This window comes from Miniopterus schreibersii, assembly GCF_964146895.1.
Source record: "Miniopterus schreibersii genome assembly, chromosome: 19".
Lineage (NCBI taxonomy): Eukaryota > Metazoa > Chordata > Mammalia > Chiroptera > Miniopteridae > Miniopterus > Miniopterus schreibersii.
The window spans coordinates 38,355,438-38,383,075 of record NC_138119.1 but is presented as its reverse complement, the minus strand read 5'-3'; the positions used below and the strand labels follow the sequence as shown (position 1 = coordinate 38,383,075).

The 27,638-nt window shown below is 54.3% G+C and overlaps 1 protein-coding gene across 2 annotated transcripts in view; it reads left to right on the top strand.

Annotated features, from left to right (window-relative positions):
- The first annotated feature begins 9,593 nt into the window (after positions 1-9,593).
- PBX1 (PBX homeobox 1) overlaps positions 9,594-27,638 on the top strand; it is a 220,922-nt gene continuing 202,877 nt past the window's right edge. The window contains exons 1-2 of one of the 2 annotated variants that reach the window (XM_081121850.1): positions 9,594-10,153; positions 13,130-13,203. In XM_081121850.1, coding sequence (XP_080977976.1) covers positions 9,963-10,153; positions 13,130-13,203 — 265 coding nt within the window. In that variant the 5' untranslated portion in view covers positions 9,594-9,962. The remainder of the gene's footprint in view (positions 10,154-13,129; positions 13,204-27,638) is intronic. The other variant, XM_081121851.1, reaches the window with a different exon arrangement.

Genomic DNA, 27,638 nt, shown 5'->3' with positions numbered 1-27,638 from the left:
GGAAATACTTCACTCTGTATATGAAGACATAGATTCAACTTCATGTTAATTAGAAGAAATAAGAGAAAGAAAAGTCTGTAATGTGATCCCTCCTGTCTGCTCTTAGATGCAGGGAGCTGTTCCCACGCGCCCGCCATTCGAGCGGCGATGCCTTGCTTGGTGCTCCCAGTTCCCTGGCAGGTGTTTGTAGGAACAGTGTTCAGGGGGCCCTAGAGAGAGAATCATTAATTTTGTCCCAGGAAGTTGGAAAGGAACTTGAGCTGGGCTTGACTGATGAAAGGATGGATACTCCTTTGGCAGCGCCCAGTGGTTTATAGAATTCTGAGGGCACACAGCACCCAGGGAAGCAGAGGTTCTGGGCAGAGGCCTGAGGGGCAGAGCTGGAGACCCCCCTGGGGGAGATGGTGAAAATCTCGTGTGCCATGCAAGGCGTTTGAACACTCCGAACACCAAGCTTCTAACATCCTAAAGCAAAGGAGCAGCACAAAGAACTGGTTTGAGAACAACCCTGCAGCACTGTGAGCTGAAGACAAGGGCGGAACGGCCGGTGGACAGGGAGTTGATGGGGTGGTCCCGGTGAGAGACGAAGGTGTCCTGAGCAGTGATGTAGATCCTTAGACACCTGCCCTCCTCACCTACATGCTCAGAAGGGTCCGAGTTCCAGGGGTGCCCTCAGGAGCATGCTGGAGTCAGGTGGCCATGGAACTGAAGGAGACTGGGCAGGTGGTGATGCCCTTAGCTTAGGAAAGAAATAGGTAAGGAGACAATTCAAGGAGAGGATGACGAGCCCGTCAGCTCTGGGTTGGTCTTTCAGGTGACATCGAAGCAGCTTTGATGTGGGGGCATCTGTAGAATATGTTACCGGTACTGCCTCTCTCTTGGGGTGTCCCTCCCCATCTGCACAGCTACAGCCAGATTTCCCCTGCTTTTGTGTGGTTCCCAGACCTTGCCCGCCCCTCATCCAACCAGGATTGTTGATCTGGGTGAAGCAACCAACTCTTTATGACGTCTCTTGTTTTCAGGAGAAAATGGCTTCTTTATTTCTTCTCTAAGTCACTTATACTGTTATCATCAGTTTATACTCTTGGGATCAACTTCAGTAGTTATATTGGTTAAGATTGCGTTCATGTATCAGTAATATTATGTAAGTAATAATGTATCCATTATATTGTATAAGATGGGCTACAAGTATCAGTAAACCGATTACAATGACTTCAGCAAATAAGCATTATTTTATCTCATAGAACAAGAAATCAGAGACAGGCAGTCAAAGACCAGTGTGGTTTTCAAGGAAATCATTAAGGATCTGGGCCATTCTGGTTTCCTCTTCCACCATTCACACAACACCTTTCATTCTCATGGTCAAAAAATGGTTATTTTACCTCCAGATACAATGTCTATGTCCCAGGCAATAAATAAGAAATGAAAGGGCAAAGGACACAAGTATGTTAAGCCTGTTTATTTTTAGCACTAAAAAATAGCTTTCTCAGAAGTTCAATCCAAGACATTTATTCTTATGTCTCATTGCCCAGAATTACGACACGTGGCCGTGCCTCAGTGCAAGGGAGCCTGGGAACTTCAGTTGTCTCGCTGGGTGCATTGCTGTCAAAATAGCCCGTGACTTGTACGGAAGGGAGAAAGCATGTTGGGGCTACAACCCGCTGCGCCTGCCCGCCAGGCTTTCCTTTCCAATGTACAAGGTAGGATGTTTTGGATCATTTGGATATCAAGCATACTAGAGACAGCGCAGAAGGCTGAGGGGCATAAAGGAGGAGTCACCCGAGAACGGGAATCTGACCTATTTCTTCCGGTAGCAAGTGACTTTCTAAAATGTTCTTTTTTCTCCCTCCAAATGCTCCCTTTCAGAGGGGAAAGGAGTGCTTGGGGTTCCAAGACAGTACTGACCACGGGGTAGACTGAGGAGAGGAGAGGGTCTGGCCTGGCGCGGCTGGGGCAAGGAGAAGTGGGCTAACGCCACCTACTGCTGGCTAGAGGGGGATGGAGGATTCTTAGGGTTAGCAAGAGCACCAGGCCCAGGCCAAGGACCCAGCCTGGTCCCCACTCCCACGAATGCTCCCAGTTCTCCACCTCTCCCTCAGCAGTGTGGCTGCGTAGCTCCTGTCATCGAGCGGCGGTGCAGGCGGTGCCAGTTTCCCAGCCCGTGAATCTGGGCTGGCCCTGGGACTTGCTGTGGTTAGTAGGCTTTGGGGCCAGTTCCAAGATCGGGCCTCAGAGGACATGCACTTCCGTGTTCTCCTCAGAACCCTGGACTCCACACAAGCAAGTCGGAGACAGATGGGCGAATGGCAGGAAACGCAAGACCCAACACTGCTGTCGCCCAGACCAGCCGAGTGAGGCCATCTCAGACCAGGCAGGTGCCAGCCAACCCCTGGCTGTCCTAAAAGTCCGGCGAAATGCTGCGTGCATGGCCCAGCTCAGCAGAGCTGCCTGGCCCATCCGTGGAGTTACGAGCAAGAAAAATGGTTGTGTTTTGAAGCCGCTAATTTGGAGATGGTTTCATCCATAGCGAAGATAAGTGATACAGTTTGACAACTGGGATTCCCTTGGGCAAAGCTTCCTTTTGGGGACCCTACAGCCATCTCAGGGCTTTAGAATTCCTTTTTATTTATACTGTAAGGTTAGGGACTTCCATCAAATCTGAATGGGGAAGGTTTCAAGGGAAAGGAAGTTTGGTTTGGAAACGAGAAAAGAGAAAATATGCAGGCAGGTCACTAGGTCACTCTCTGGAGGGGTTGGCTCTGGGATTCAGGCACCATGGAGAAAAGCGTGACATTACTAGTGGCCTCCAAGCCTGGGAAGGACAGAGGACACGGGTGTCTGTGGGAGAAGCTCCCCAAGAGTAACAGTAAGAATTTAAAGTGAGTCATCCATTGAGCATCTGTTCTCCGTCAGGCACCCGTCATGATCTCGTTTCAGCCTAACCACGGTCCTGGAAGTTGTGAAAGTGAGGCTCTTGGTAAGGAACTCACTTGGCCACAGCCTGCTTGACCTTGTGGCACCGGCTCCGCCGCTCGTCTTCTATTTGTGCCCCGGACTCCGGTGCTGGCTGCGGGGCCTCCGGAAGTCTTTTCCGCGCTCTGTCTATAGATGAACATTTGAGCTGCGACGTCAGGACTTTTTGTTACACGGTCAGCCTCAGTTTGCCAGAGTCCATGCTGGTATCTCCAGCAGCGGCGGGGGGCCTGCCTCCCCATCCTGCCCCTTTCACAGGTGGAGAGGGTGAGGGGAGGGCTCTGACAGCGTCCTCGGCAAGGTGAGTGGATGCGCACACACGTGCCCACACGCACACGCACGTGCACGCACACACATGCCCACACGCGCACACACGTACACACCCATGCACGCACACACGTGCCCACACGCACGCACACATGAACGCACACACGTGCCCACACGCGCACACCCATGCACGCGCACACACGTGCCCACACACGCACACCCATGCACGCGCACAGTGAGACTGCGCCTCCTGATTTTGCCACAGGTTCTTTTTGCTAAAGGGCCCAGCGTATGTGTTCAGATCACACAGGTTGCACCTCCGTCTTCTCATTTGTGATGCTTACCTGACAGGTGCCTTCTCCATCCCAGTGAGCAACACACCACTTATTTCACTGGTCAAACCCAAACCGGAAGACGCCTGGTTCCCCGTCTTCCTCCTCCGGCCCCATCCCCGCCTCTCCTGAGTCCTGGTGACTTTACCTCCAATAAAATCCCAGAATGCAGCCCCGCGGCCCCATGTCCAGAACTGTGACACACCGCTCGGGGCCCTCACCTACAGGAGGGGCTGCAGTGCTTCCTGACATTCTTCCTGCCCACCCCCCCGCCAGGGCTTCTAGAACAGAGGTCAGGGGCGTCGCTGTCCTGTGCTCCAGACTGAGTGTCTGTGTCCCCCAAAGGTCCCATGTTGAAATCCTAACACCCAATGTGAAGGTATTTGGAGATGGAGCCTTTGGAAGGTGATTGGGTCATGAGGGTGGAGCCTTCATTACAAGATTCGTGCTCTTATAAGAGACCCCACAGAGCAACACTGTCCCTTTCCCCCGCCCCGGCCACCCCATGAAGTCCTCACCAGACACGGCGTCGGCGCCTGGACCGTGGACTTCAAACTCCACAACTGCAAGAAATAAGCGTCTGCTATTTATAAGCCCATGACATTTTGTTACAGCATCCTGGACAGACCAAGACCTCCTGTCTAACGCCGCCCAACGCGTTCTCACGCGTTCGTCTAAAGCTTGCCGGCCGGGGACGCGGCTTCCTACCTCTCTCCCCTCCCGCCAACTTGGCTTTAGCTCGTCTCTCAAACATCCTGAGCACATTCGTTCCTTACTTAGAGCCATTGTCGTGGCCATTTCTTCTGCCTGGCCCCGAACGGCTTCGCCAGACCATTCACGTCAGAGCTAAGTGTCCCTCCTCGGCACGCTCTCCACGACCACTCGGCTGCAGCAGGGCCAGGCCGCTGTCCACACGGCCTCCCGCCCTCTCCTCTATGAAGCTCCTCGCTGCCCCCGTCGATGTCTCTCAGTAGAATCCCAAGTTCCATGAGAGCAAGGCCGTGCCCCGCATTCGCCGCTGGCCTGCAGGCATCATCAAAAGGTGTATTGAGCCAATGTTCACCGTCACTCGGGGGGTTTCAGACGCAGTCGGTATGAAATCCAAGCTCTTACCGTGGCCTGAAAGTCCGCCGACGTCTGTGTCTGCCCCCCGCTGCTCCGCCTTCCTGCACTGCATCCCTCCCCCCTATGCTCCATCTCTCTGGGTTACTGTCCTCCAAGTTCAGATCCAAGCCCGAGCCCTTTGTGTGTGTCCCCACTTCCCCGATGGCGGTTCCATGGATCTACGTCTGGCTTCTGATCGCTCGGGGTCAATGCCCAGTGTCAGCTCCAGAGGAAGCCCCTTGCTGGCCGCCGATGCTGCCTCCCGAATCCTGTCACACGGCTCCGTGTCCTGTTTTATTTTACCCACAGCGTTCCCGAGCCTCGGAGCCTGTCTTGTCAGCTCATCGTTGCTCTCCTACACTAGAGCGTGGAGCGGGGCACGCACCGCGTCTTACGACCGCAATAGCGCCGGCGCCCGAACAGGCCAGCCAGCCAGTGTCCGGCCACGGCCCCACCCCTTTCCTTCTGATCCACTTTCCAGGGTTGGTCCCTGCAGCTCTTTGGACCTCATATTGATATGGGTTGGCTGTCACTCAATAGCCAGTCCTAACGGGCTGGGGGCAGTTGGTAGCTTGCTCTGGAGGGTATAGAGCTATGTGCTTACTCGGTAATCTTGTTGCCGAGAGCCGCTGGCTTTGGCACACCATCGCAGGGCCACGCAGTACCACTTACTTTTTGTGGGAATCCACGGCGGGTGGATGTACCTTCTTTGGGTTTTGAAATCCCTCGAGACTCAGATAAACGTAACGCTCCGGCTCTAAGGATAGTGTAAAGTTGCACAAACCCCCAGGCTGTGGGTGTGACTCCGAGGCTCACAGAGCTGGAGCTCCTGATGGACCGGGGAAAGACCCCTGCCTGGTGCAGGACTGTGGTGCTCGGGCAGGGGTGATCCCCGCACCGATCAGGGGCTCCCGGTGAGGCCAGAGAACAGGGGACAGAGGAGGCTGGAAGAAGGCAAGGCCGAGCAAGGGCACTGGCTGGAGAAAGGAGTGGGAATTTGAAGGAAACCAAGAAGGGTCAGAGCACAGCTGAAAGAAAGCATATGGATCCTTGGCCAGGGTCTAGAGGCCAACAGCTGCCTCAGGTGGCCTTCGGTTCCAAACTCTGGTCCCGACCCTCTGGGCAGAGGAGAAGTCTCTTCCCACAGAAGCAGAGGAGTTCCAGACACCTAGAAGCCAGGTCAAAAATAATCCTATACATGGCGGGCGTCTGCTCGGAGGGCCTAAGGCCACGTGGCGGTGCCGTCGTTTCCCACCACGCCAGGGGACCGGCTCTGCCGCTCGTGTTCCTGGGAGGCCGGGTCCCTGCACGGGCTCCCTGCTCGCCATCGGCAGCGAGGATGAGGGGCGCTCTGGGCTTCTCGTGGAGGAAACGCCCTCCCGGCATAGCGGGGAACGTGCCGGGATGACCCCGTAGGCGTCAGGCTAAGGTCAGACTGAGAGCCCCTTTGCTCGTTGGTCAGATTTTGATAACGACTCGTGTCCCTAAAACATGGTTCGGTGAACTTCACGTGTGGTTCTGAAGAAACACAGCGTGGCCGCGGGCGCATTCAGCACGCGCTCCTCAGAGGTCTGTGGGAACGAGGCAGGGCGGGCACCAAGGGGCGCGACGCGCCCACCGTCACAGCCCCCGGGCATGGACACCACATGCGAGTTTCTCCTCAGAGCCCACTTTTAGGAATTCCTTAATGCAAACAGAAGAAGATTCCAATTTTAATTCTATTTCACCTACGGTAGTTTTTCCCTTAACTCCCCCCATTCTCTGTAATGTGTTAAAAATAAAAGTTTTTGAATTCACACTTTATCAAGTAGTTCGACTTGTAGGAAACTTGGCTTCTCCATCTGCAGGGTAGAGATTATAACCCCACAAGGAAGTAGTTAAGAGAAAGTGTGAAACTGTGAGAACTGGGTGGCAGTGTGCTGGGCAGGCAGCCGAGGGCACCCGCGCTCTCCGGGTCCGTCCCTGCGGCCACATCCTTCCCACCCCCGGTCAGCTGTCCGGTCCTTGGGAACGTTCCTCATGCCACTCTCCTCCCCGTTTCTCCTGCCACCTTCCCAGCTGATCTTCCTTATTTCATCTTCTCAGAGTATTTTGTGTTGGCCGACCCCGTGACCCTTCTGAAAACGTACTTTTCCGCTCACCTGCGTCAACAGGCCCCTCACCTCCCTGGGTGGCCCCTCGGTGTTCGCCAACTAAAGCACAGGTTCTGCGGCCCCCATCAGACCTCTCTGATCCTTTCCACTGTCCCTGTCCTCTTGCCAAACTCACTGGTCCCATCTTCCCGACCAAGTTCACCCTTCAGACCCACCGCGGAGTCGGCGCTCGCCCCTCTAACCAGTGCCCCTGCCATCCCGTGCGGGGCACCGCAGGCACAGCGTCCCTTCCGTAGCACGGACGAGATCTTGGGACCTACTTTGGTAACGCTCTAGGGTAGTAATTAAAAGCATAGGTATTGAGGCCAGAAAACTGTGGTGATTAATTAACAAAGCACCTTGAAAACAACACATAATCCCTGTAAAGCACCTGATAAATCCCGGCGTTCATTAGTATTGTGGCTGTGTACAGCCCTTACTTCCCCGCTAAAATGGTCCTCGATGACAGTGACCTTCTGGTGCACACGGTGCCCTTTCCAACCCCTCCCCGGCCAGCTTCTGTGGATTCTCAGTTAGAATTACTTGCTCACAAACTGATTTCTCAGGCTCTGCATTGGCTTGTTTTCATGCTTTAAGACGCGAGAACTTCATCCTTGTGAGAAACACGCTAATTCGCACTCACCATGATTGAGGTGTGATTTAGGACATAGTTTTGTACCCAAGTTTTTATTAGTGTTGATTAAAAAACCCCAACAGTTTAAAGTTAGGGTACGTATGTGAATACAGCCGTTGTTATGAAGTAATCTGACATCGTGATTATAATTAATATCCCCATTGCATGTCCTCATGCCAAAAGCTCCGCGCTTGTTAAGAACTGTTTTGAAATCCTTTCCTAGATGCCCCTAATGTTGCCAAACCTGTTTTTCATAAAGATGGGAAGGAGGCTGGGCTGATGGAAAGATCAGCATTGTACCTGGAGACCTCAAAGCACTTGGCTAGGCCCCTTCCATCGTGGGGGCCGGTGGTGCCCTGTGCCCCAGGCCCCCTCTGCCCAGGGGAGCACCCGCTGCCCGGCGCATCCTGGGCTTCCCACAGCCCCTGGGCTCATGGGCATCTGACTGCGGGGGTCGGGCCTCCCTCGCACCCGGGCTCGTGGGCATCTGACTGCGGGGGTCGGGCCTCCCTCGCACCCGGGCTCGTGGGCATCTGACTGCGGGGGTCGGGCCTCCCTCGGACCCGGGCTCGTGGGCATCTGACTGCGGGGGTCGGGCCTCCCTCGGCCCCCGGGCTCGTGGGCATCTGACTGCGGGGGTCGGGCCTCCCTCGGCCCCCGGGCTCGTGGGCATCTGACTGCGGGGGTCGGGCCTCCCTCGCACCCGGGCTCCTGGGCATCTGACTGCGGGGGTCGGGCCTCCCTCGGCCCCCGGGCTCGTGGGCATCTGACTGCGGGGGTCGGGCCTCCCTCGCACCCGGGCTCGTGGGCATCTGACTGCGGGGGGCAGCCTCCCTCGCCCCCGTGAGAGTGGGGCGAGCCCGCGGCCTCCCCGACGCCCGGTGCGGGCCTTGCGCTGTGGACGCCGGAGCAGGCGATTCCCCATCTTACTTTCTCATGCTTTCTGACCCATTTTCAACTTGAGACATCTTGTTCGCACGTGCAGCATTTTAAACACCTCGCCACCCCCTTCAGACAGGCCGGCGGCAGGGCCGCGTCTGCACCGTCCGCTCCGCGAGGCCGGGCGGGGCTGACCGGCGGAGCGCACTTGGCCTTGGGCGCCACCTGGGCACCGAGGCTCCAGCCCCGCCCAGAAAGCGGGGACAACAGCGGGGAGCCACGGGGCTGCGGGCAGCACGGAGCGCGCGTGGGCCCCGCGCCCGGAGGCCCCGCGCGCCCGCTCGCCCCAGAGGCCGCCGTCTGTCCGGCGTCTGCAGCCCAGCGGCCGCGGCGACGGTTCTTTACTACTATTGACGCCAAATAACTCGCTTCCCCCAGGGGAGGGGGCGATCTGCCGAATGTTTCCTCCTGTGAACTTGTCTACCAGCCTTTTCCCGCAGCAGCCTTCAGTCCCACATCCCAGGGCTGAGTTTTCACGCGGTGGCCCTAACTCTGCGGCGCTTTGTGAGGATCGGTTACGCCGCGCGCCGCGGACTGGAGTCATCCTGGAGGACCTCGGCCGCTCGACCGTGTTTCTCACGGACTCGCGCCGACAAACTTCTGCTGTTTCCCGGAGGTCGGGGGACGCAGGGGCTCGAGTTCTAAACGGCAGCGCGACAGCGCGGGGAGGGCGGGCGGGAGACCGCCCGGCCCGTGCTCCGCGTGTGAATTCTGCGCGCCGGCATTGAAGTGGAGCCGCGCTGTCCCCCGGGCGGGAGCTCCGCGGGGCCGGCAGGACCGGGAGCCCACGAGCCCGGCCCGCTGCACCTTTAAGGCCCGGGGCCCGTCGGCGCGGCCGCCTTCCCGGCCCACCTCTGAACCCTGATTGACAGGGCGCCGGGGGAGGAGCCCAAGGAGCCGGGAGGAGGCGCGGGCAGGAGAGCGGGGAGGAGGGGCCGTCTTCCCTCCGGTGGCCAATCACGGGAGGGGGCGTGGCCCGCAGTCTCTCAGAGGGCCAATAAGCGCAGGAGGCGTCCCCCGCCCGCCCCGCCCTCGGGCCCGCCCCTTCCCCCCTCCCCGCCCCCTCCCGCCCCGCCCCTCCCCCTCCTCCAGGCCGAGGTTCGCTGTGTTTCTGGAGTCCGGAGCCCGAGCTAAACAAAGCGGGCCTGGCGGGGCTGCCCGAGTTTGCGGAGCCGGAGGAGGAGCGAGCCGGCGGGGCCGGGCGGCGGGGGCAGGGGCTGCGGCGCGCCCACCCCTCGGCGCCCGCTCGGCCGCGGGGCGGGGGCCCGGGCGGGGGAAAGTTTGCCTCGCAGCCCCGCCTGCTCGCCGCCTCCCGTCCGCCTGCTCGCACGGGGCTCGCCGGCGGCCCGCGCGCCCAGCCGTCGCTGCCGGCCAGGAGCGGGCTCCGCGCCCTCCGCCGGCTCGGTGCTCCGTCCGGGGGCGGCTCGCTCTCCGGGCGCTTCGGGGTCGCCCCCGCCCCAGCAGCCCCCGCGCCCCGAGGAGGGGCAGCGCTCCCCCGCCCTCCGCCCGCTCGTCCCGAGGAGGCTCGCGCGCCGCGGCGGCCGGAGCCGCGCTTCCCGGGCCGCGCCGGAGCCGGCGGCGATGGACGAGCAGCCCCGGCTGATGCACGCGCACGCGGGGGTGGGCATGGCGGGGCACCCCGGCCTGTCCCAGCACTTGCCGGACGGGGCCGCGGGCTCCGAGGGGGAGGGCGGCAGGAAGCAGGACATCGGCGACATCCTGCAGCAGATCATGACCATCACCGACCAGAGTTTGGACGAGGCGCAGGCCAGGTGAGACGCAGCCTCTCCTTCCCCGGCGTGTGCGTGTGCGCGGGTGTGCGCGTGTCGTGTGCGCGCGGGTGCGGGTCCCTCTCGCCGGGGAACAATGGGGAGCGGCGGCGCTCGGCGCCTCCTTTTAAGACGCGTCCCCGCGGGCCGACCCTCCGGCCCGGGCCCGCGCCCGCCGCCCGCCCCGGAAAGTGCCCGGGAGCGAGCCGGGCGGCCCCGCGGCCCCGGACGGGACGGACCCAAAGTCCCGGCGCCTGCGCTCGGCCGGCGCCCTGCCTGCTTTCCCAGAGGCGCTCCCCCGAAATTCATTTTTATTTCTTCCGCTTTCTCCCCCTTAAAAAATTAAAAAACGGGGTAATTCTTTGCCACTGGTTGTCAACCTCCAGAAAATACTTTGTATCCATTTAATTCTCTTTTTAAACATTTAAAGAAAGCGGATAGGAAGATAGAAGAGGCAATTCTGCTCTTAGACATCTTAGTTCTGAGAGACGAGGATATTAGGTTGAACTTTATTTTCTCCAATTGAGTCGGCCCGCTGACCCTTGGCGGCTCAGCGGGGACGGTCCTTCGGAAGGGCCGCGGCCCCCAGGCCGCCCTCGGCGCCCAGCACGCCGCCGGGAACCGAGGCCCGCGAACCGTGCATATTCCAGGGCCGGAGGACTTGACGATCTTCCATTAAGTGGCTACGCCGTGGAGCTTCTCAGCGTCACCCACCGCCAGGGACACAGTCTCCCCGCCAGGATTTTACAGTAAATTCTCTTTCAGAATAAAACACAGACTCGGTGGCAGCCCACTAACAGCTGGCCCAAGGCCCATCTTGAGAGCAAGAATTTTAAAAATCTAATGACCACATATGTGTTTATAGTTACCCAGCTTTGTTCAATATCTGTCGTGTTTGTTCTCTTTTAATATATACACACGATTCTTATACCTCAGAGGACTTAGTCCTATGGAAAAGACATCATTATATGTATTTTCATCTTAGGAAAATAGGAATTTGAGTTGAGAAATGAGAAGAAACAGTTAAAAACCTGGATGTTATGACTCCCGCTCCTATGTTAGCTGCTAGCACATGCAACATGTAAACTCCAAAGTGCTGAGGTTTACGGGGTTTTGAAAACTTGGAAACATTCAAAGGCCGGAACTATTCTAAATTTTTTTAAATAGGGGCAAATTTTCCAAAATTAATCAGTGTCCTTTTAGAATTTTATTTTCTGAAGAAAAGCTGATAGGTACAGTAAGTGGAAAACTTCCCACTGGCATGCTTTTTTTGAATTGGAACAGATTTCTTCATTGCATTGTTCCAGAAAAATAAACTCAGGCGTACCAATAAGCTGCTTTATTAGGAAGTTTGTGAAGTGGACAGGCCAGTAAGACCGGAGATTCCCCACTTTTCTGATGTTTTCTGATGTTTAGTCCCGCTTCTTTTTGTAAAACTGAGAATGACCATGGCTTGGCGGTTTCCCTCTTTTAATGGCCTAGGTGCCTGGAGAGATCAGACACAATTTGTGGTTAGGGAAATTTCTGTTCTCTCTCTAACCCCATCGATGTGCTGTGGAAATGCAATGTTTCTGTGAAGCCGTGTGGGCTTTCTTTTGTTTTTGTTTTTGTATGTGTTTTTTTGTTTGTTTGTTTTTCCTTTGCATTTGGGCCTATATATAAGAATACAATTAATGAAAACTATTTTAAGAGACCCCCTCAAAGAGATCTTGGATACATTGAAGTCTTTTCCACCCTTTTTTCACCCTCAGAACTGGATCACTGCTAGGCTTTCTTTCTGGTTTAACAATGTAACTCTACTCGGCAAATACTGGATCTGGTTTTCCTTTCCGTAGTAGCACCTTCATAAGATACATTTGTTATCTACAAAGTAAACCATTAGTATTTTAGACTCGATGTGTATTTGTGCTGGTACTCTCCAGCTTATTCCTCCTCGGCCATGGAGTCCATAGACATGCTTCAGGTTTCTGTTCTTCATGAGCACGGGCGTATTTTTTTTTTTTTTTTTTAACTTTCAAAGGGATTAAAGAAGAATTGCATGTGTCTCGGGTGCCAGGGGCTTTCATTTATCTCTACACATTAATTTTAGTTAGTACACAGAATTCCCTTAATAATAGCTGATACGATCACTATTTTGTTTCCAAAACAGAATCCTTCTGCTAAGTGCTTCCATAGTAAAATGAAGGGAAAGGTATTGCTTTTTTCCCTCAAGTGCATTCTGAATGCAAACACACGCAAGAACCAGGTAAATCACTAATCTAAGAGGCAGAATTGTATTTATTTTTCCCCCAATGGGTGCAAGGTCCTAATTGTAAATAATTGAATTTCAACACCTGCAAATAAGCGTTGTGTGCACAAGAGGCATAATGTGAACACAGAGAAATGAATTTACTCCCCATATGGGTACGTCTGCCCCCTGGCAATGCATTTCCATACTCTTTAACTCGGGGACTGAAATTTTATAAATTGACAGTTCTGCTCAGAAGACCTTTCAAACATCTTGTGTTTATGAGAATACAGGGGAATCTGCAGAATGAATTCGAGCACATGGATGAATTAAATTTGAAAACACACACACACAGACCGAGAGGCAAACAGCTCCCAGGCTGTGGTGGCGACATCGATTTTCTGGAACTGTTAACCCGTGCACTGGGCTTTGCCTGTGCATTGCCCTGGGTAGCAGTATTGGTTTAAGAATTCCACTTTGATTAAACTACTTAAAAGAAAAGCAGCTCTGCCTAAATGGGCATAATTTAGGTTAGCTCTTTTCTGTGGTTAAATCCCTGCCCTCCCTGCTAATTAACACTATTTCTTTTTCTGTGGCGGGGCTCTCTATATTAAGTCATGAAGCCACTGACGCATGCACAGAGTTATGCTTGGGATATAATTTTGGCTAAATGTTCATTTCCCCTCTTTGCATTATCAGCAGTTTGATCCTGAAAAGTCCACCTGAGCTATGATGTTGTTTCTTTTTTGCAGAAAACATGCGTTAAACTGCCACCGAATGAAGCCTGCCCTGTTTAATGTGCTGTGTGAAATCAAGGAAAAAACAGGTAGGACTCAGATGCCGACCTTTAAGCATTTTCTTTGGCCAGCTGACTCACTGAACCAGCGATTAGGAACCCATGACTTAAATATTAAAATTGCAGAATGTGAGTTCTCCCAAGATTGATCGCCTTCTGTAGGGCGTCCTGGTCGCCAAGTTTCTCGGCCAGTTTTGACCCAGCATTGCTCGTTTCTTTTCCTTAACTCCATCCCGGCCTCTGAAATTGGGGCAGACGCAGAGGTTCAGAAGGAAGTTTATAGAATGATGTGCCTTTCGGGGAAAAATGTGAAAGTAAAAGTCCATTTCCTGAAGGAATATGTTTTGGCCGTATTTAAAACACTCATTTGGGGGGAGTTGTTTAAAGTTCCCTTTCCTTTTTCTCTTGCCGTTAGGCCTTAGGCGAAGCAGCCTGGCGGTTCTCGGCGCTGCTTTGGGATACCTGTGTGGGCCGCCCTCCGCGCCACCATGTAGAGCCGCCTGGGCCCTGTGATTTCGTAGCGGGGCATGGCTGGGCTTGGGAGACTGTAATGCCACGAGGTCACGCTTTCTGTTGTTTTTCTATTTTCGAGACCTCATAACATGGACTGACACACTTATGACACATCCCAGGAGGGCACTGAAATTTTAAAGTCACAATTAAAAAATACCAGCCACCCATCAGAGGTGTTCTCAACCCACGGGAAAGGACATTGAGCAACGTCCCCTCTCTTGTTTATTTTAATCCTTAATTTCCCAAAGTGGGTGATTCTGTGTCTGGTGAAAAGAAGGCATTGAGAAGGCAGCCTGAAAGCAGGGCGGGAGTGGAGGCCCGTGGCTACCTGAAGGTTGAGCGGCCGCAGGGCTCTCGCTGGCTGGCTGGCTGGCTGCGTGAAGCACCTGACAGCCCAGTTATTTATTTATTTTTACAACAAGGAGTGTAACAGTCAATAATTCATACCTAAACCATATAAGCAAGGGCATGACATGGATGAAAGTGACAATAAATATGATTGCATGCCCGGTTGATATACATTGATAGTTACACATAAAAAGGGGGGGCTGGGCGCACAGGGTGGCTTTCTCTTTGAGAGCTTTCTGTGTTTCTCTTTTAAAAAATAAATAGTTTCCAGATGTGACCGTGTGATGGGCTATGTAATTACTCAGGGCTTGGATTGTATGAAAAATTAGCGAGCAGCTCCTTTGTTGGGTGTGATTTGCGCGGCACAGAGCGTCCGAGACAAAGCACCTGAGAGCGGTGCTCGGACCCCCAGGTCGCCGCGAGCTGCCTGATTGCCGGGCTGTTAATTGCGTTATTTTAGCTGCAAGACACCTTTTAAGAGATTTATGGGCTGTGCATACAAATATCAAGGAGCTGTTTCAGTTTGTCATACTTTTTAGTTTTCGCTTTTCCATTAGCCTAGAGCAGGGAACCTATGTGCAAATATACATTTTTCTTGTCTTCTTTCCTTCCTCTCGTTTTCTTTCTTTCTTTTTTCTTTTTTCATGTGGATGCTTGACGACTGTGAATATTTGGTTTGGTGACATTGGTTTCTAATCTGGTCTGCATCCTGCTGATCTTGATTCATAAAATGTGGAGTCAGGACGTACAGCCATGTTGAGGACCCAGGCTCACGAGGCTCTGGTTTTGAGGACCTTGATCAGATTTTTATTGAAAGGAAGCCCATCAGGGCACTTAGCTGTATGTTGTGGCCCAAGTGTTTAATTCCAGTCTTCTGATTACACCTACTGAGGCAGTCGATCGAAGTGAGTGGGTTCCGGTGGGGCTGGGGCTGGTTCCTCATTCACGTTGGCTGAACTGCGGTGGCAGGACGCAGTCGCATTGGTCAAACGATATTCCAAAGGTGTAATTTATTGTTGGAATATATATTTTGTTTTTAAATTTTTCTGTCATTTAATGACATTCATATTTAGAGATTTTTAAAAACCTAAATTAAGTGTTTGTGTGTTGCCTCTAGAAAAATATATTAAAAAATACTTTGTCAAGTGCTGTAAGTTAAAAATGGTAACCATCACTGGCCCCGTGGAAGAGGGAAATGCACACACACACACATAGAGTTTTGGATTGATAGGGCATCCACGGGTGAAAGTTAAAAAAAAAAAAGAAAAAAGAAAAAAAGCCCCCCATTCCTTGGCCTGTGTTAGGAGGGTGGGGAGGGGAGCGTCCCTGGAAGGCTGTGTTCTGTGCCAAGGTGGGAGCCCGTGTGCTGCGCGGATCCCACAGCAGCCCCCTCACCCGGCTCTGCTGACCTTCTCCCAGCCTCCCTGCCCGTCTCCCAGCCTCCCTGCCCGTCTCCCAGCCTCCCTGCCCGTCTCCCAGCCTCCCTGCCCGTCTCACTGCCTGCTTCCCTGCCCGTCTCCCTGTCTCCCCGCCTCCCTGCCGGTCTCCCTGCCTGTCTCCGAGCGCCAGTGGGTCCCAGGCACACACTGTAAAGTTGCAGGAGCGCCTTTTCCTCTGGGTCCAGAGCCGGTGGAAAGGTCACTGGGATGGCCGAGCAGTACGGTCCTTCGCTGCGAGTCCCAGCCCCCTTGCATCTCAGGAGGGCTCTGAGCTCCCTTCCCCCCGGGCACCCTGGAGGTCATGGGTTCTTGTGGGCTTTGCCGGCTTGTTTGTGCTCTCCCTTGAGGGTCTCGAGGTTCACGGTTTGGCTCACCTGGGCAGGTGGGACTCCAAGGAGCCCGAGAATTACCTTCATTTGCTGCTTTTGCCTTTGTTGCTTTTGTTAATGATTTTAGTTCGAAAACTCAGAGCTAAGTAGGAAAACTAGCTGAGATTGTCTTACCAGCCCTTTGGAAGTTTAAAGAAACACAGGCACACGACACCCAGAGCAAGCAGCAGCAGCCACGTTACGGTTGATTGATAGGTATTTGAGTCAGAAATTACCGTGGGGATATTAAAAAAAAAAAAGAATCCCTGTGTCTTCTTGCTTCAGAGTGTGGGTAAGTTTTTATTTTGATATCTTTTTGCTTCTTGAGTAAATGCTAAGAAGAAAGAAGGCCTTCAGAGTGCTGGGCAGGCGGGTCCCCGGCCCAGCAGGAGGCACCCGGCCAGACCTCCAGAGGCCTGTGTTTCAGGAGTGGCTTTTATCTCGCTCCTGGGACAGCCTTATCGATGCAGAGCTTGGGACCGAGTGGTACCGCATTTTCTTTGTTTTTAGGAGCCAGTCCCTGTCTGCTGCCGTGGGAGCTGCAGGCCGCGTTTCACCTGGAGTGTCTGTGCTGGGAGTGGGCCCAGGGGGTGATCCGGGAGAAAAGTCGGACGTCCTATTTCGTAAAAAGACCTTGATTACTTTTTTAAACACTTCTCGATTTTTCTTTTTTATTTCTGTGTCAGAAATCATGTAGGTTTAAACATTAGGGAAACAAAAAATATTGTATGCCATTTACTCGGGCAGATATTTACGGAGAGCAGTGAGGAGCTGGGGTCGTGGGCAGTTTTAATTTTAGAACGTACGGCTCTATCAGGCACTTGCCAGCCAGTTTTCTGCACTGAAGTTAAATCACTGCAGGGGGTTAAAAATTATTTTGTGCTTCCTTAACTCCCTTTGTTCTCTCTCTGTTCTTTTTTCTCTGTGTTCAATGAACACTCTCATCAGAGAACTGTATTTTTTTAAATCTACTACTGTCTCTCGCCGGATCCCTCCCTCCCCTCCCACCCGCCACTGCTGTTCAGAACAGCAGTCACTTGTGGGATGTCGGCCCCTCTCCCAGCCTTGGAGAATAACTTGCGTGTGTGCACACGTGCGTGTGTGCACAGGTGTGTGTGCTGTGCAGGTGGGGCTGTGGGAGGAAGCTGGGCATTGCGGCGGGAGGATTCTGATGGGGCGAGGCCCCGAGCACAGAGCAAGGGGGAAGTAACTTTAGACAATTGAGAGCTGCCTCTGATCTGATGCCTCGTGGAGCAGAAATAGCCACTGACTTTTCACAGAAGTTTGTTGGTAGCAGAATTCAAGTGTGTGCGTGTACGTGTGTGTGTGCGCGCGTGTAGGAGCATGCGTGTGCGTGTGTGTGAGCGTGCGTGTGTGTTTCCCCCAGGGTCTGAGAGAGACAGGAGGGAGCACGTCCAAGGCAGGGAGCCCACAGCCGGCTCACTGGGCATGGCACCCGGGCTGGGCACGTGCTGGGCAGTGCAACTCGATCAGGCCGTATCCTGTTGGCCAAAGTCTGGACATGAGCCATGACGCTTGGGGTGAGCCGTGCCCCTTCTCTCCAGGCACTTTTGTAGAATCCATTTGAAGCAAATTCTGGCCTCTGGGGGGGGGCAGGGTGCTCAGAACACTTGGGTCAGAGCTACCAGAACAGGATTTGGGGGAATTTGGTGTCACGTCTTCTAACAATAGGGGTGCCTGTGAGGATTGGAAGTGAGCGATTGAGGACGCGGGAAGACGGCTGATGAGAGCGGCGGCTTGTGACCTAGAAGTGCGGGGTGTTGGAGCTAGGAGGAGGGGGTGCGAGGGGGCTCCCCGCGGCGGGCTGCTGGGGGCGGGGAAGGGGAGCCCCTGCCTAGAAGGGGGCGCGGCGCTGTGCCCGGCTCACCGCTGGTACCGGGCCTGTCCCACTCTTGCCCCAGCCTCTAGTGACTCATGAACTTCTGGTTGTTGGCAAATTACAGAAAATACCCCCCCCCGCCCCCAAGCAAACCAGCAGAACTGGGGCAGTGCGTGGGCTCCTCGGGGGACGCCGTCCTGTCCCCAGCAGCCCCGACTTGGGCGCAGTCCGCCGGCTGGGAGGCGCGCCCCACGTTGCCTCGGCCCTCTTCTGCGGGGGTGCTGCTGTTTCCAGCTTGGGGAAGTGAATTAAATATAGTTTTGTTCCTTTTCCTTTCTATAAAAATTTTTATGCGAAACGCCACCCGATAGAGGCAGCGTTGCCGGCGCCCGAGGCCCCTGAGCGTGGGGACCCTGCTGCGCCCCCCGCGGGCCTGGCCCCGCCCGAGGGCGCGGAGCGCGCTGATTGATACATAAAATAAGTGGCAGATTAATGAGCTGCTTGCGAAGTGCTCTGCACTCTCGGGCTACATAAGTAGAGATGCTGTAGGTTCTGTAATAAATTCCCCGGACGCTGCCCAGCCCCACCGCGTGGATGTCACCGAGTTCACCCTTCGGCCCTGGCGCCAGCGGCCACCTCTTAGAGCTGCCCCTTCTTAGAGCGGCACAGTGTCCAGAAAACCCTGCGCTGCACTGTCACCAGCCTACGCGACCTGCCTCCCCCTGTGGCAGCCAGGCTGGGGGAGGCTCCCGGGAGGCCTGCCCAGCGTCCCGGCTGTGTCACTCGGTGGCGGTGGAGATCCGGGTGGCAGTGGGTGGAAAATCACCCTCTTGGCTTAGGTCACAGTTTCAGTTCCCGTCTTCCACTGACATTGTTGTCACTAAGTGGGGACTGAGGTGGCCCCCTCATACCTGTTCTAGTTTTAGACCTACCACTAAGTAGTTACGAGGAGACAGGGAAATTGCTTACATAATTTTAGGAGACACTATGCTAGTCATGGTCTCTGAAGGCCTTGGTCTCTGAAGCCAGATCACCTGGGCTTGTGTCGCTGATCTACTTTTTAGCTGTGTGACCTTGTTCAAGTTACTAAACCTCTCTGTGCCTCACTTTCCTCACCTATAAAATGGAGATAATAGCGGTGTGCGTCCTAGAGGATCGTGAGGATTCAAGGAGACAGTCCGTGCGAATTACTGCGCCTGGCACAGTGAACAGCCGTAGCTGTTAGCTTTTAATTCTCGCTGGCCCCGTTTCCACGTATGAGAAAAGAGAGACTCCAGATGGTCCCTAAAGACCAAGCCAACTCCAAGACTCTGAGTCTATGCTGAAAAGAGACCAAAACTGCTGAATTCAAGATTTGCTTTCTTTTGTTTCCCTTGCCATTCTCTCGAGCGAGGAGGAGCTGCCTCTGGCCAGAAGGCTGGGCCCGGGTTAGAAGAGAGGGGAACTGGGCAAGAGCCAGACAAAGGTTTTTAATTATCCACACACTGGACAACAACCACCTGAAAAGCTCTCGCGTATGTTAGCGGTGGTGTTTTCTCAGCGTCGGCAACTGGAGATATTATGTAATCACAGTGAAAAATACTTTCCCTCTGAGAACACACGGGCCATCCATTCACCGCAGTTTCAGAGCAGGAAGAGGGGGGTTAGGGCGACCTGACCTCTTCCCGTCTTCTTAATATGTCTCTTACTTAAGGGAAATGTTATCTTTATCCGAATGACAGCCTCGATGTCGAGCAGGTTATTTTCTCATACTTTCTTGAGATATATTCGTAAACCGTGGAATTCAGCCATTTGAAATGTATAGTTCGGTGATTTTAGTATATTCACAAAATTGTGCAACTGTCACCACAATCTAAATTTAGAATATTTTTATCACCTCCCAAAACCCAGCACCCATTACCGGTCCATTTGTGTCTGTGGATTTTCCTCTTCTGGACATTTTCGTTTAATGGAACCCACATGTGCCGGAGCATAATGTTTCCAAGGTTCGTCGGTGCTGTGGCGGATTTCAAGGCTCCATTCCTTTTTGTGACTGAGTAATATTCCACTGTGGGAGGGACGCACTTCGTTTACCTGTTAACAGCTGGTGGACGTTTCGGTGGTTTCCGGGTCGGTGTGCTGTGGACGCTTGCCCACTCGCCCGGCATGGCCCTGTTTTTATTTCTCTGGATCTCCCCCGGGGGTGGAGTTGCTGGTCCCTGCTCATTCTGTGGGAGCGTTTTGAGGACCTGCAGGACCCCCAGAGTGGCTGACGCAGGTGTGTTCCTCGGCCGTATCGTAACTGACGTGCGCCCGTCTCCTCTGTGTTCAGGGCTCCACTGGAGGCCTTTGTCTCCTCTGAGCAATATTTACTCTACAAAGAAGGGTTCTGACAAACTCGTGTGGCCTGGCCGCACGCTCAGGGCGGCGGGAAGCTGCGCCCGGAGCGGCGTGCACTCGGACGAGGAGGAGAGTAAGCCGCCGGGAGGGATCGCTGCTGCGGAAGCACCTCCAGCGCCGGTTCCTCGGCGGAAGGGCTCGCAGCAGACGGACAGTTAATGAGGTCGCTGAGGAAACCAGTGATGCAGATCCTAGCTTGTGTGACTTGAGCGAGTCACTGGGTTTACAGAGCTTCAGTTTCCTCACCTGGAAGGGAAAGGCAGTGACGCTACGTAGGGCTGCTGGAGGCTTGAAACAGGACACTAGAAAGCACTTAGTTCATCGAGTTTGCGCAATAAGTGGCCATGACGATTATTTTTCTGAAACCACGTGGCAGAGGGTGGCCGCGCCTCGCCTGACGTCGCCCTGTCTGCTCAGGTGGGGTCTTTCCCAGCGCGCCGGCCGCAGGCTCGCCGCCCGCCCCTGCTCCCCGGGCTCTGGCGAGCTCCGGTGCCTCACGCCCTGGGCACGGAGGCGGCAGCCGGGCCTCTCCCTGCTCCCGCCCCGAGTTCCAGGGGAGAAGGGGAGGGGCCAGTGCTGCCTAAGGTGTGATCTGCAACCCAGGGTTTCCAGTCTTCCAGTAGCCCACTTAAAAAAGAAAAAGAAACAACTGAAAATAATTTTAATAGTATGTTTTATTTAAATCCCAGTATATCTAATGCATTTCAAGGTGTGATCAACATAAACATTAATGAGATATTTTACTGTCTTTTTTTGTACGGGAGGCTTGAGGTCCATTGTGTAGTTTACATTCACTGCACGTGGTTAGTTTGGACGAGTCCCACTTCCTAGCCCACGAGCCACGTGGGGCTGGCGTCCACCACACCGGACGGCTGGCCCGGGAATGGGGGTCCTGGCACAGATCTCTGCTTGGTCCTTTGTTGGGCAAAGTTTTTACTGCCTGAGGAAGACATGTTGTTGTTTCCTACTCAGACCTGATCTGGTAGTTCTGTGGCAACTGAAAGAGGTTCCTGATGGATAGACTGTTCCAGAAAGCGTATCTGAGGCCCTCCTTCCGGGAGGGAACCTTTCACTGCTGGGAACAGCTGAGGCGGTTCCTCTCCACCTCCTCCCTCCCTGGCTCCTTTCTTCCCTAGCCTTGCTGGATGCTTTCCTTCCTGCACTTCACAAAATCTGAGATGTTCCCTGAAGTGGTGTGAGTGGGGGAAGGGCACCTGTTTCTCTAGCTGCAAACAATGGAACAGGCTCAGGGGGCCGTGGGGGGACTGGAGCTTGCTGGACCCCAAGTCAGGCGTCCTGAGGCTGAACACCGGCTGCCTCCAGGTTCACCTATTGTTCTGAGAATGCCGTTTCACCGTGTCGCCTCAGGTGTCCACATCCAGGGAGTGGGTGACTCCAGAAAGCCCCTGGTGAAACCACATCCCATGGATCATGAGCCCTGGCATGGTCCCTGCCAAGGCCTGGATCACAGGGCGGGAGACAGGTGGGGCTTCTGTAGAGAAAATGCTTCTTCTTTAAGTGGCAGCTCTGACGTGGCCCGTGACTCTGCCTGGCTCTTCTAGACTGTCATGTAGAACGGTTGTGCTATGTTACAGCCACCTCCACCAGTCAAGTTGGACTGGAGCTGGAGGTGAACTGGAAGAGCAAAAAATTAGTGAGTTTTCTGTTTAATGGAAGCAGTCTGCATCCCCTTGCAAGGCTGGTTGGAGCCGAGCCCCTCGAATCCGCCTTGTTGACTTTGTTTCTTTTGCATGGTGTCCATGTGTAGCTATCAGATCCTGGTCTGGACGTTGCTTTTGGAACCACAGAGACGCGTGGTTGTAGGGTTGGACATGCAGCAGGTACTCTGCAGGTTCACGTGGCCCAGCTCAGGAGGCCAGGGAGCTGGGCTTGGTTTTCAACTTGGAAGTGAGTTAATATGTTCACCCTTGGCCTCCGCCGAAATCTGAAATAATGTGCTTCTCACCTATCTGTCCATGGGGCTTCTGGAAACTGAAAGGGAGGCTGTTTAGAGAGAAGTTGGCCTTTCCCTAAGAAAGTGTGGTCCAGTGCAAGTGAGAGTCAGAGTCCTGGGCTTGGAGACGGGGCAGGGTGGGGGGCTGGATCCGCCTTGGGTGGGAGGGGTATACCTGACGGCCTCACCATCAGGCCAGAGCCTCAGAGCATTCTCAGTCGGTTTCCTGAGGGCTTTAGGTGATTTTACACCAGGTGTTGACACTAAAAGGGAACCTTCCCTATAATGGCATTGTTAACTGAATGGAAAGTTTGCCCTAATCTTCTGTCCCTAACAAAGCTAAGCTCCAGGCCCCACAGATGCACTTGCCTGCACCTTCTCCAAAAGGCTGTATGTGGACTTGGGGTGGAGACGCAGCTTTGTGCGGGGCTCCAGGACCCTATACTGTGCTCACGTCAACAAACACAACCAAGGTGGGCGCAGCTCTCTTTCAGGTGGCCCCCTTACCAGGGTGCCTGCAATCCTCACCCTCTGGGTGGGTGCTGAGGGAGGTGATGTGTGTGCAGCACCCAGGATGGAGGCCCAGGAGTAACCACATAGTGGGAGGAATGATTTAAAGCAGCTTTTTCCTGAGGCCAAGAGGGGGGAAAGGAAAAAACCAACAAAAAGGACACCAGAGGTGAGAGAGCTCAAATCAGACAGAAGAGAGAACCAGGAGTCACTGGGAGGGGTTTTGGGGACGCATCAGGAGACGCTAGGAACTTGGGGAAATGTGGAGGAGCCGCTGGCCAGTGAGGACCAGAGGCCGCTTTCAGGCGCAGGTGTTGATGCTGCCAGCTGGGCCTTCGGGGTTGGCATGGGGTCAGCCTCACAGAGGAGGGGCTGTGGGGGAAGCGGGTGACCTGGGCACAGATTGGGACTGGGGTGCTCAGGATGCCGGTAAGTGGTGCTGCTGGAACCTCCAACCCTGAGGCCCGGTGTTGGCGTCCTTCACCTCCTCATTGGCTCCCCACCAGCCCCTCTATCCAGGAAGACTTCTAGGTGGTAGGAGAGGACCCCCGCCCCCAGGAAGATGCCCCAAGGTCTCTCCCTTAATTACGCACCCTGGGCAGGGCCCTCACAGTCACATCAGCGGCACACAGGTCTGAGCCACATCTGGGGTGCAGAGTGCTTGGCAGGCATGGTAGTGCTTGCGCTCAGGGAAGTGATTTCAGGAGGGCACGCGGTGGGTGAGTGTGTGCAGCCACACATGCATTAATTTGCAGGCCCTTCCTTGTTGGCCCCATGCTGTTTCTCTGTTCAGTGTCAGCTTATGCTTTGTGGTTGGAGGAAGCAGGAACAGGTACCAGCACTTGAAGAAGGTTCAGGCCTTCAGACAGACCTGCTTTCTTCAATGGCAGCTTGTATCTCCGAGGAAGGCCTCAAGCTGCCCTATTTTTGCAGGAGTCTTTGGAGAGCAGAGAGTAGACTTGGGTTGCTTGCACCCCTGGTACCCAGAGGAGCGTCCACTCCCCCAGGCCCGGCCCCTCCGCCAGGGCCAGCTGGAGCCGGGCTGGAGCCCTGTCAGCACACGGGGCCTGAACTACATCACTTATTCTTCTCAGAAGGTTCCACCAGGAGAGATGGTCTTGGGGCGTGATTACTCCTAGACGGAGTCTTGTGCTTCCCTGTTTGCTCTGTGACAGCCTCACAGGCGGACCCTTCCGCACCTGCGCTGGAGTGAGGGGCAGGGCGGGAGTCGGGGCGGGGCACCCCTCTTTCCTCCGCACCCCAGTGAGCTCTCCCAGTTCCCACCCGCGCAGCCTCCATTCGTCTCACAGGTGTCTCACCCTGTGACTGGGGAGAGGAGGGAAGGTCACTGTGTCAGGTGAGTCCACGTGTCACTTCTGTTACCAATGGTGCCACTAACATACAGGAGTGGCCATGGGAAGGCCCACCACGGTGATAGCAAAGAAGGAAAATGAAAATAATTGCTGCCCCCGCAGCTCTGCTCCACCCCTGCACTGACTCCTCCCTCCAGCACTGACTCCTCCCTCCCTGTCCAGCACTGACCCCTCCCTCCAGCACTGACTCCTCCCTCCCTGTCCAGCACTGACCCCTCTCCAGCACTGACTCCTCCCTCCCTGTCCAGCACTGACCCCTCCCTCCAGCACTGTCCCCTCCCTCCCTGTCCAGCACTGACTCCTCCCTCCCTGTCCAGCACTGACTCCTCCCTCCCTGTCCAGCACTGACCCCTCTCCAGCACTGACTCCTCCCTCCCTGTCCAGCACTGACCCCTCCCTCCAGCACTGACTCCTCCCTCCCTGTCCAGCACTGACCCCTCCCTCCCTGTCCAGCACTGACCCCTCCCTCCCTGTCCAGCACTGACTCCTCCCTCCCTGTCCAGCACTGACTCCTCCCTCCCTGTCCAGCACTGACCCCTCCCTCCCTGTCCAGCACTGACTCCTCCCTCCCTGTCCAGCACTGACTCCTCCCAGTCCAGGGTTTCCAGGATGATATCAACGCCTGAGAGCTTTACCCTAAGGATGGATGCAGGAGTTGACCAAGATTGGGATCTATCTTACCTCTAAAGTCACCTCCCAGTGTCACCCTTCCTAAGTGGGGGGGTTACAGAGGCTTGTGTGGCCTTAAGTACTCTGGGCCGTATATTTTGAACCCAGACGTTCTGGAGATGTTGAGGGTAAACTCTTAAGTCCCAAGGATTGAATGCACGAAATGTTAAAAATGAGTTTCTGCCCTCGTTGCTTCAGTTTGCCAACACCAGTCACACCTCGTTTTATACCTTCTGGACAGCATGGGGACAGTGCAGAGCCTGGTTCTGTTTTGGCCCATTCATCACTGTAGCAAATGTTTATGAACCGTCTCTGCATGAGGCAGGATGGAAGAGGTGGAGGGTCCCAGTGTGCCAGTTGTGGGCTGACCTGCAAGGAGCTTACAGCCCAGGAAGGGGCCTGGGTCGGGCCATGCTCCTTGTGACAGGGCTGCTGACTCCTCCCAAATTCACTCCGTGCCCAGGACAGCACCCAGCGTGTTCCTTAGGGCCAGGAGTGTGGCTGTGAAGGTCACTCAGACCACAGTTCCTTACCCCTCTGGGTGGTTCCTGTAGAGGCTTGCTCTCTGAGTGGCAGGGTGCCGAGTTTCCGTCGCAGCCTGGGAGATGCCCGGTCTGAGGTCTTGCACAGTTGGCGTCCATGCCCTTCCCCAAACCTGTAACCGGGATTCCCTTTCCTTTCTCCCTTCCTGCTTTCATTCTCTGTTCCCTTCCTCCCCTCCACTGGGCCCTCCCACAACCCCCCAATTGGCTATTTGTCCAACTTGTCACCTGAGAGCCCTTGGCATTTCCTGGGTTGCTGGCATTTACCACCCCGTGTGCAGGCCACGGTGGCATTTGCTCACCTGGGCAGCTTAAGTTCCCGGTCCCGGCCGAGGGGCCAGGCGTGTGAAATCCGCCTCGGCTCCAGGGCCCTGCCCTCGGTGAACAGCAGGGCTTCCTGGGAGCTGGGGTTAATTCCCGCCGTGGGCACAGCGTATACACTCGCACACATTCGTTATGCGCCCAGTGAGCGCATGCAGACGATTTGCACATCACGTGTCATCCTCTGGTCATTGTTTTAACAAATTCAGTTTTCACGCTCAGCTGCTTTGTTCACATGTACACCCTCCTGTCTAGGTGGCTTTCGTCCTTCGTTCCCTCCCGCCCACTGCAGGAAGGTGCTGGCTTCACCTGACTCTCCTCCAGGCCTTGAGCTGTCAGGTCCCTGTCCCCTTAGGTTTCTGAGACCCAGTGACAGCGTTCTCATCGGGGTCTGCCCTGCCAGCTGCTGGTAAGGAAATAGCTGCTTGTCCCTTTGGATCAAACTGGCTGACGAGCTGGTTCAGCCCAGTTCCTGGGACAGGCCAGCCCTGGGGGCGTCCCTGGCTCTTGGCACACACAGACTACCAGTCCATGTGTCCCGGCTGTCAGCCGAGGAAGGGTGGCCGGCCATGTGGTTGAGCTGTTACCTTATACTCGTGTTTACCATGTCCAAGTCGTTGGAAGGGGAGAGGGCTCTGGGCCAGGCAGGGAGGAGGGGTTGGGTCACCTTAGGCCGAAGCTGAGGGAAAGTGTCAGCAGAAGCCTGCCCCTTCCCTCCCGGAACAGGGATCCTCTACGCAGGTCTTGCAGCTGGTGGCACAGAGCACTGACCATGCAGAGCTGCCCCTGCCACCCAGTTTTGTGATGAGGACACTGGGATGCAGAGAGTATAGCGACAGTCCCTGAGCCACACAGCTAGCGAGAGGCAGAGTTGGGACGGATTTTACCCCGGAAATTTAATTAAATGTAGATTTTTCTATGAAAATGTTCATTCCCATTGAGTGACAGCCCTTTAAATTGTGATTCTTCTAAGAAAATTCTGTGGAATTATACTCAGTTGTTCAAAAACTAATTGTTTTTCTCTCCCATCTCTGGTCACAGACTTGGTCATCGCTGGGCTGTGGTTGGCTGTAGAACACCAGGAAAGGGACTTTAGTCCCAAATCCTCCCAGGCCCATTTCCGAATTTTCATTCGGCCTCTACCTGCTGCCTTTTAGGAATCTACAGGGTTTCTTTCAGGCAGAGGGTGCAGCTTGTTCTCATAGGTGGCCTGAGGCTTGACTGCCCCTTATGTGTATATATGTATGTGTGTATGTGTGTGCGTGTGTGCACATGTGTATGCATTTGTGCATATGTCTGTGTGCATGTGTGCATATGTGTCTGTGCATGTATGTGTGTGCATGTGTGTCTGTGCATGCGTATATGTCTGTACATGTGTGTGCATGTGTGTATATGTGGGGGTGTGTATGTGTATCACCTTTTCCAGCTCCTTCCTAGAAGCCTGAGGCCTTGCAGGAAAATAAAGCAGGGCACAGTGTCTTGGTCTTGCACCCCTATTCTGGTCTTACAGCTTTTCTGTCACCTCTGTGTGTAGCCGCACTCCCAGCCGGGCACTCCAGCAACTCTCAGGGGTGCTGATGGAGCCTCTTTAGAGACCTGCAAGTCTTGTGTCTCCAGTTACAGGGCCCCTCCTGTCAGAATTGCTTCTTGAGCAGCTTCTTTTTTGGATAAGTGAGTGGTCTCAGTGTTAAGGAGGATACATTTCCCTAGGAGTGGGTTGGCCCAGAGAGAAGTTCCATTAAAGGACCTGGGTAGACATGACATCCAGGTGATGGTGACACTTGCTGGGCCTGTTGTCACCATGTCACCCCAGGTGTTGGAAGGGAAAGCAAGATCTCCTGTGTTTAAATGTATTGTTTAGAATACTAACACCAGGAAGACTGTAATAAAGACAGTGTTGCAATAGAAATATAACTGTGCTGTCCCAGCTCAGTATCTGTTTCCAGTTGCCCCGTGCTTATATTTTGCCCACTGTTCTTCGATGGCTCTGATTTTTCCCTTCTGGAGGGTGATGACATCAGGGATGAAATTCTCTTCTGTTTGTCAACAGTACTGGCAATGTATCTGATTTATTTATTTATCTTTCCCTCATCTCATTCCAAAGTGGAATTCAAACAGCTTACCAAAAGATACAAGTGATTTGAAGAGATTTCTAAATAAATGGGGAGATTAGGAGAGAAAATTCAAGTAGAAAAATAAAATACAAGGA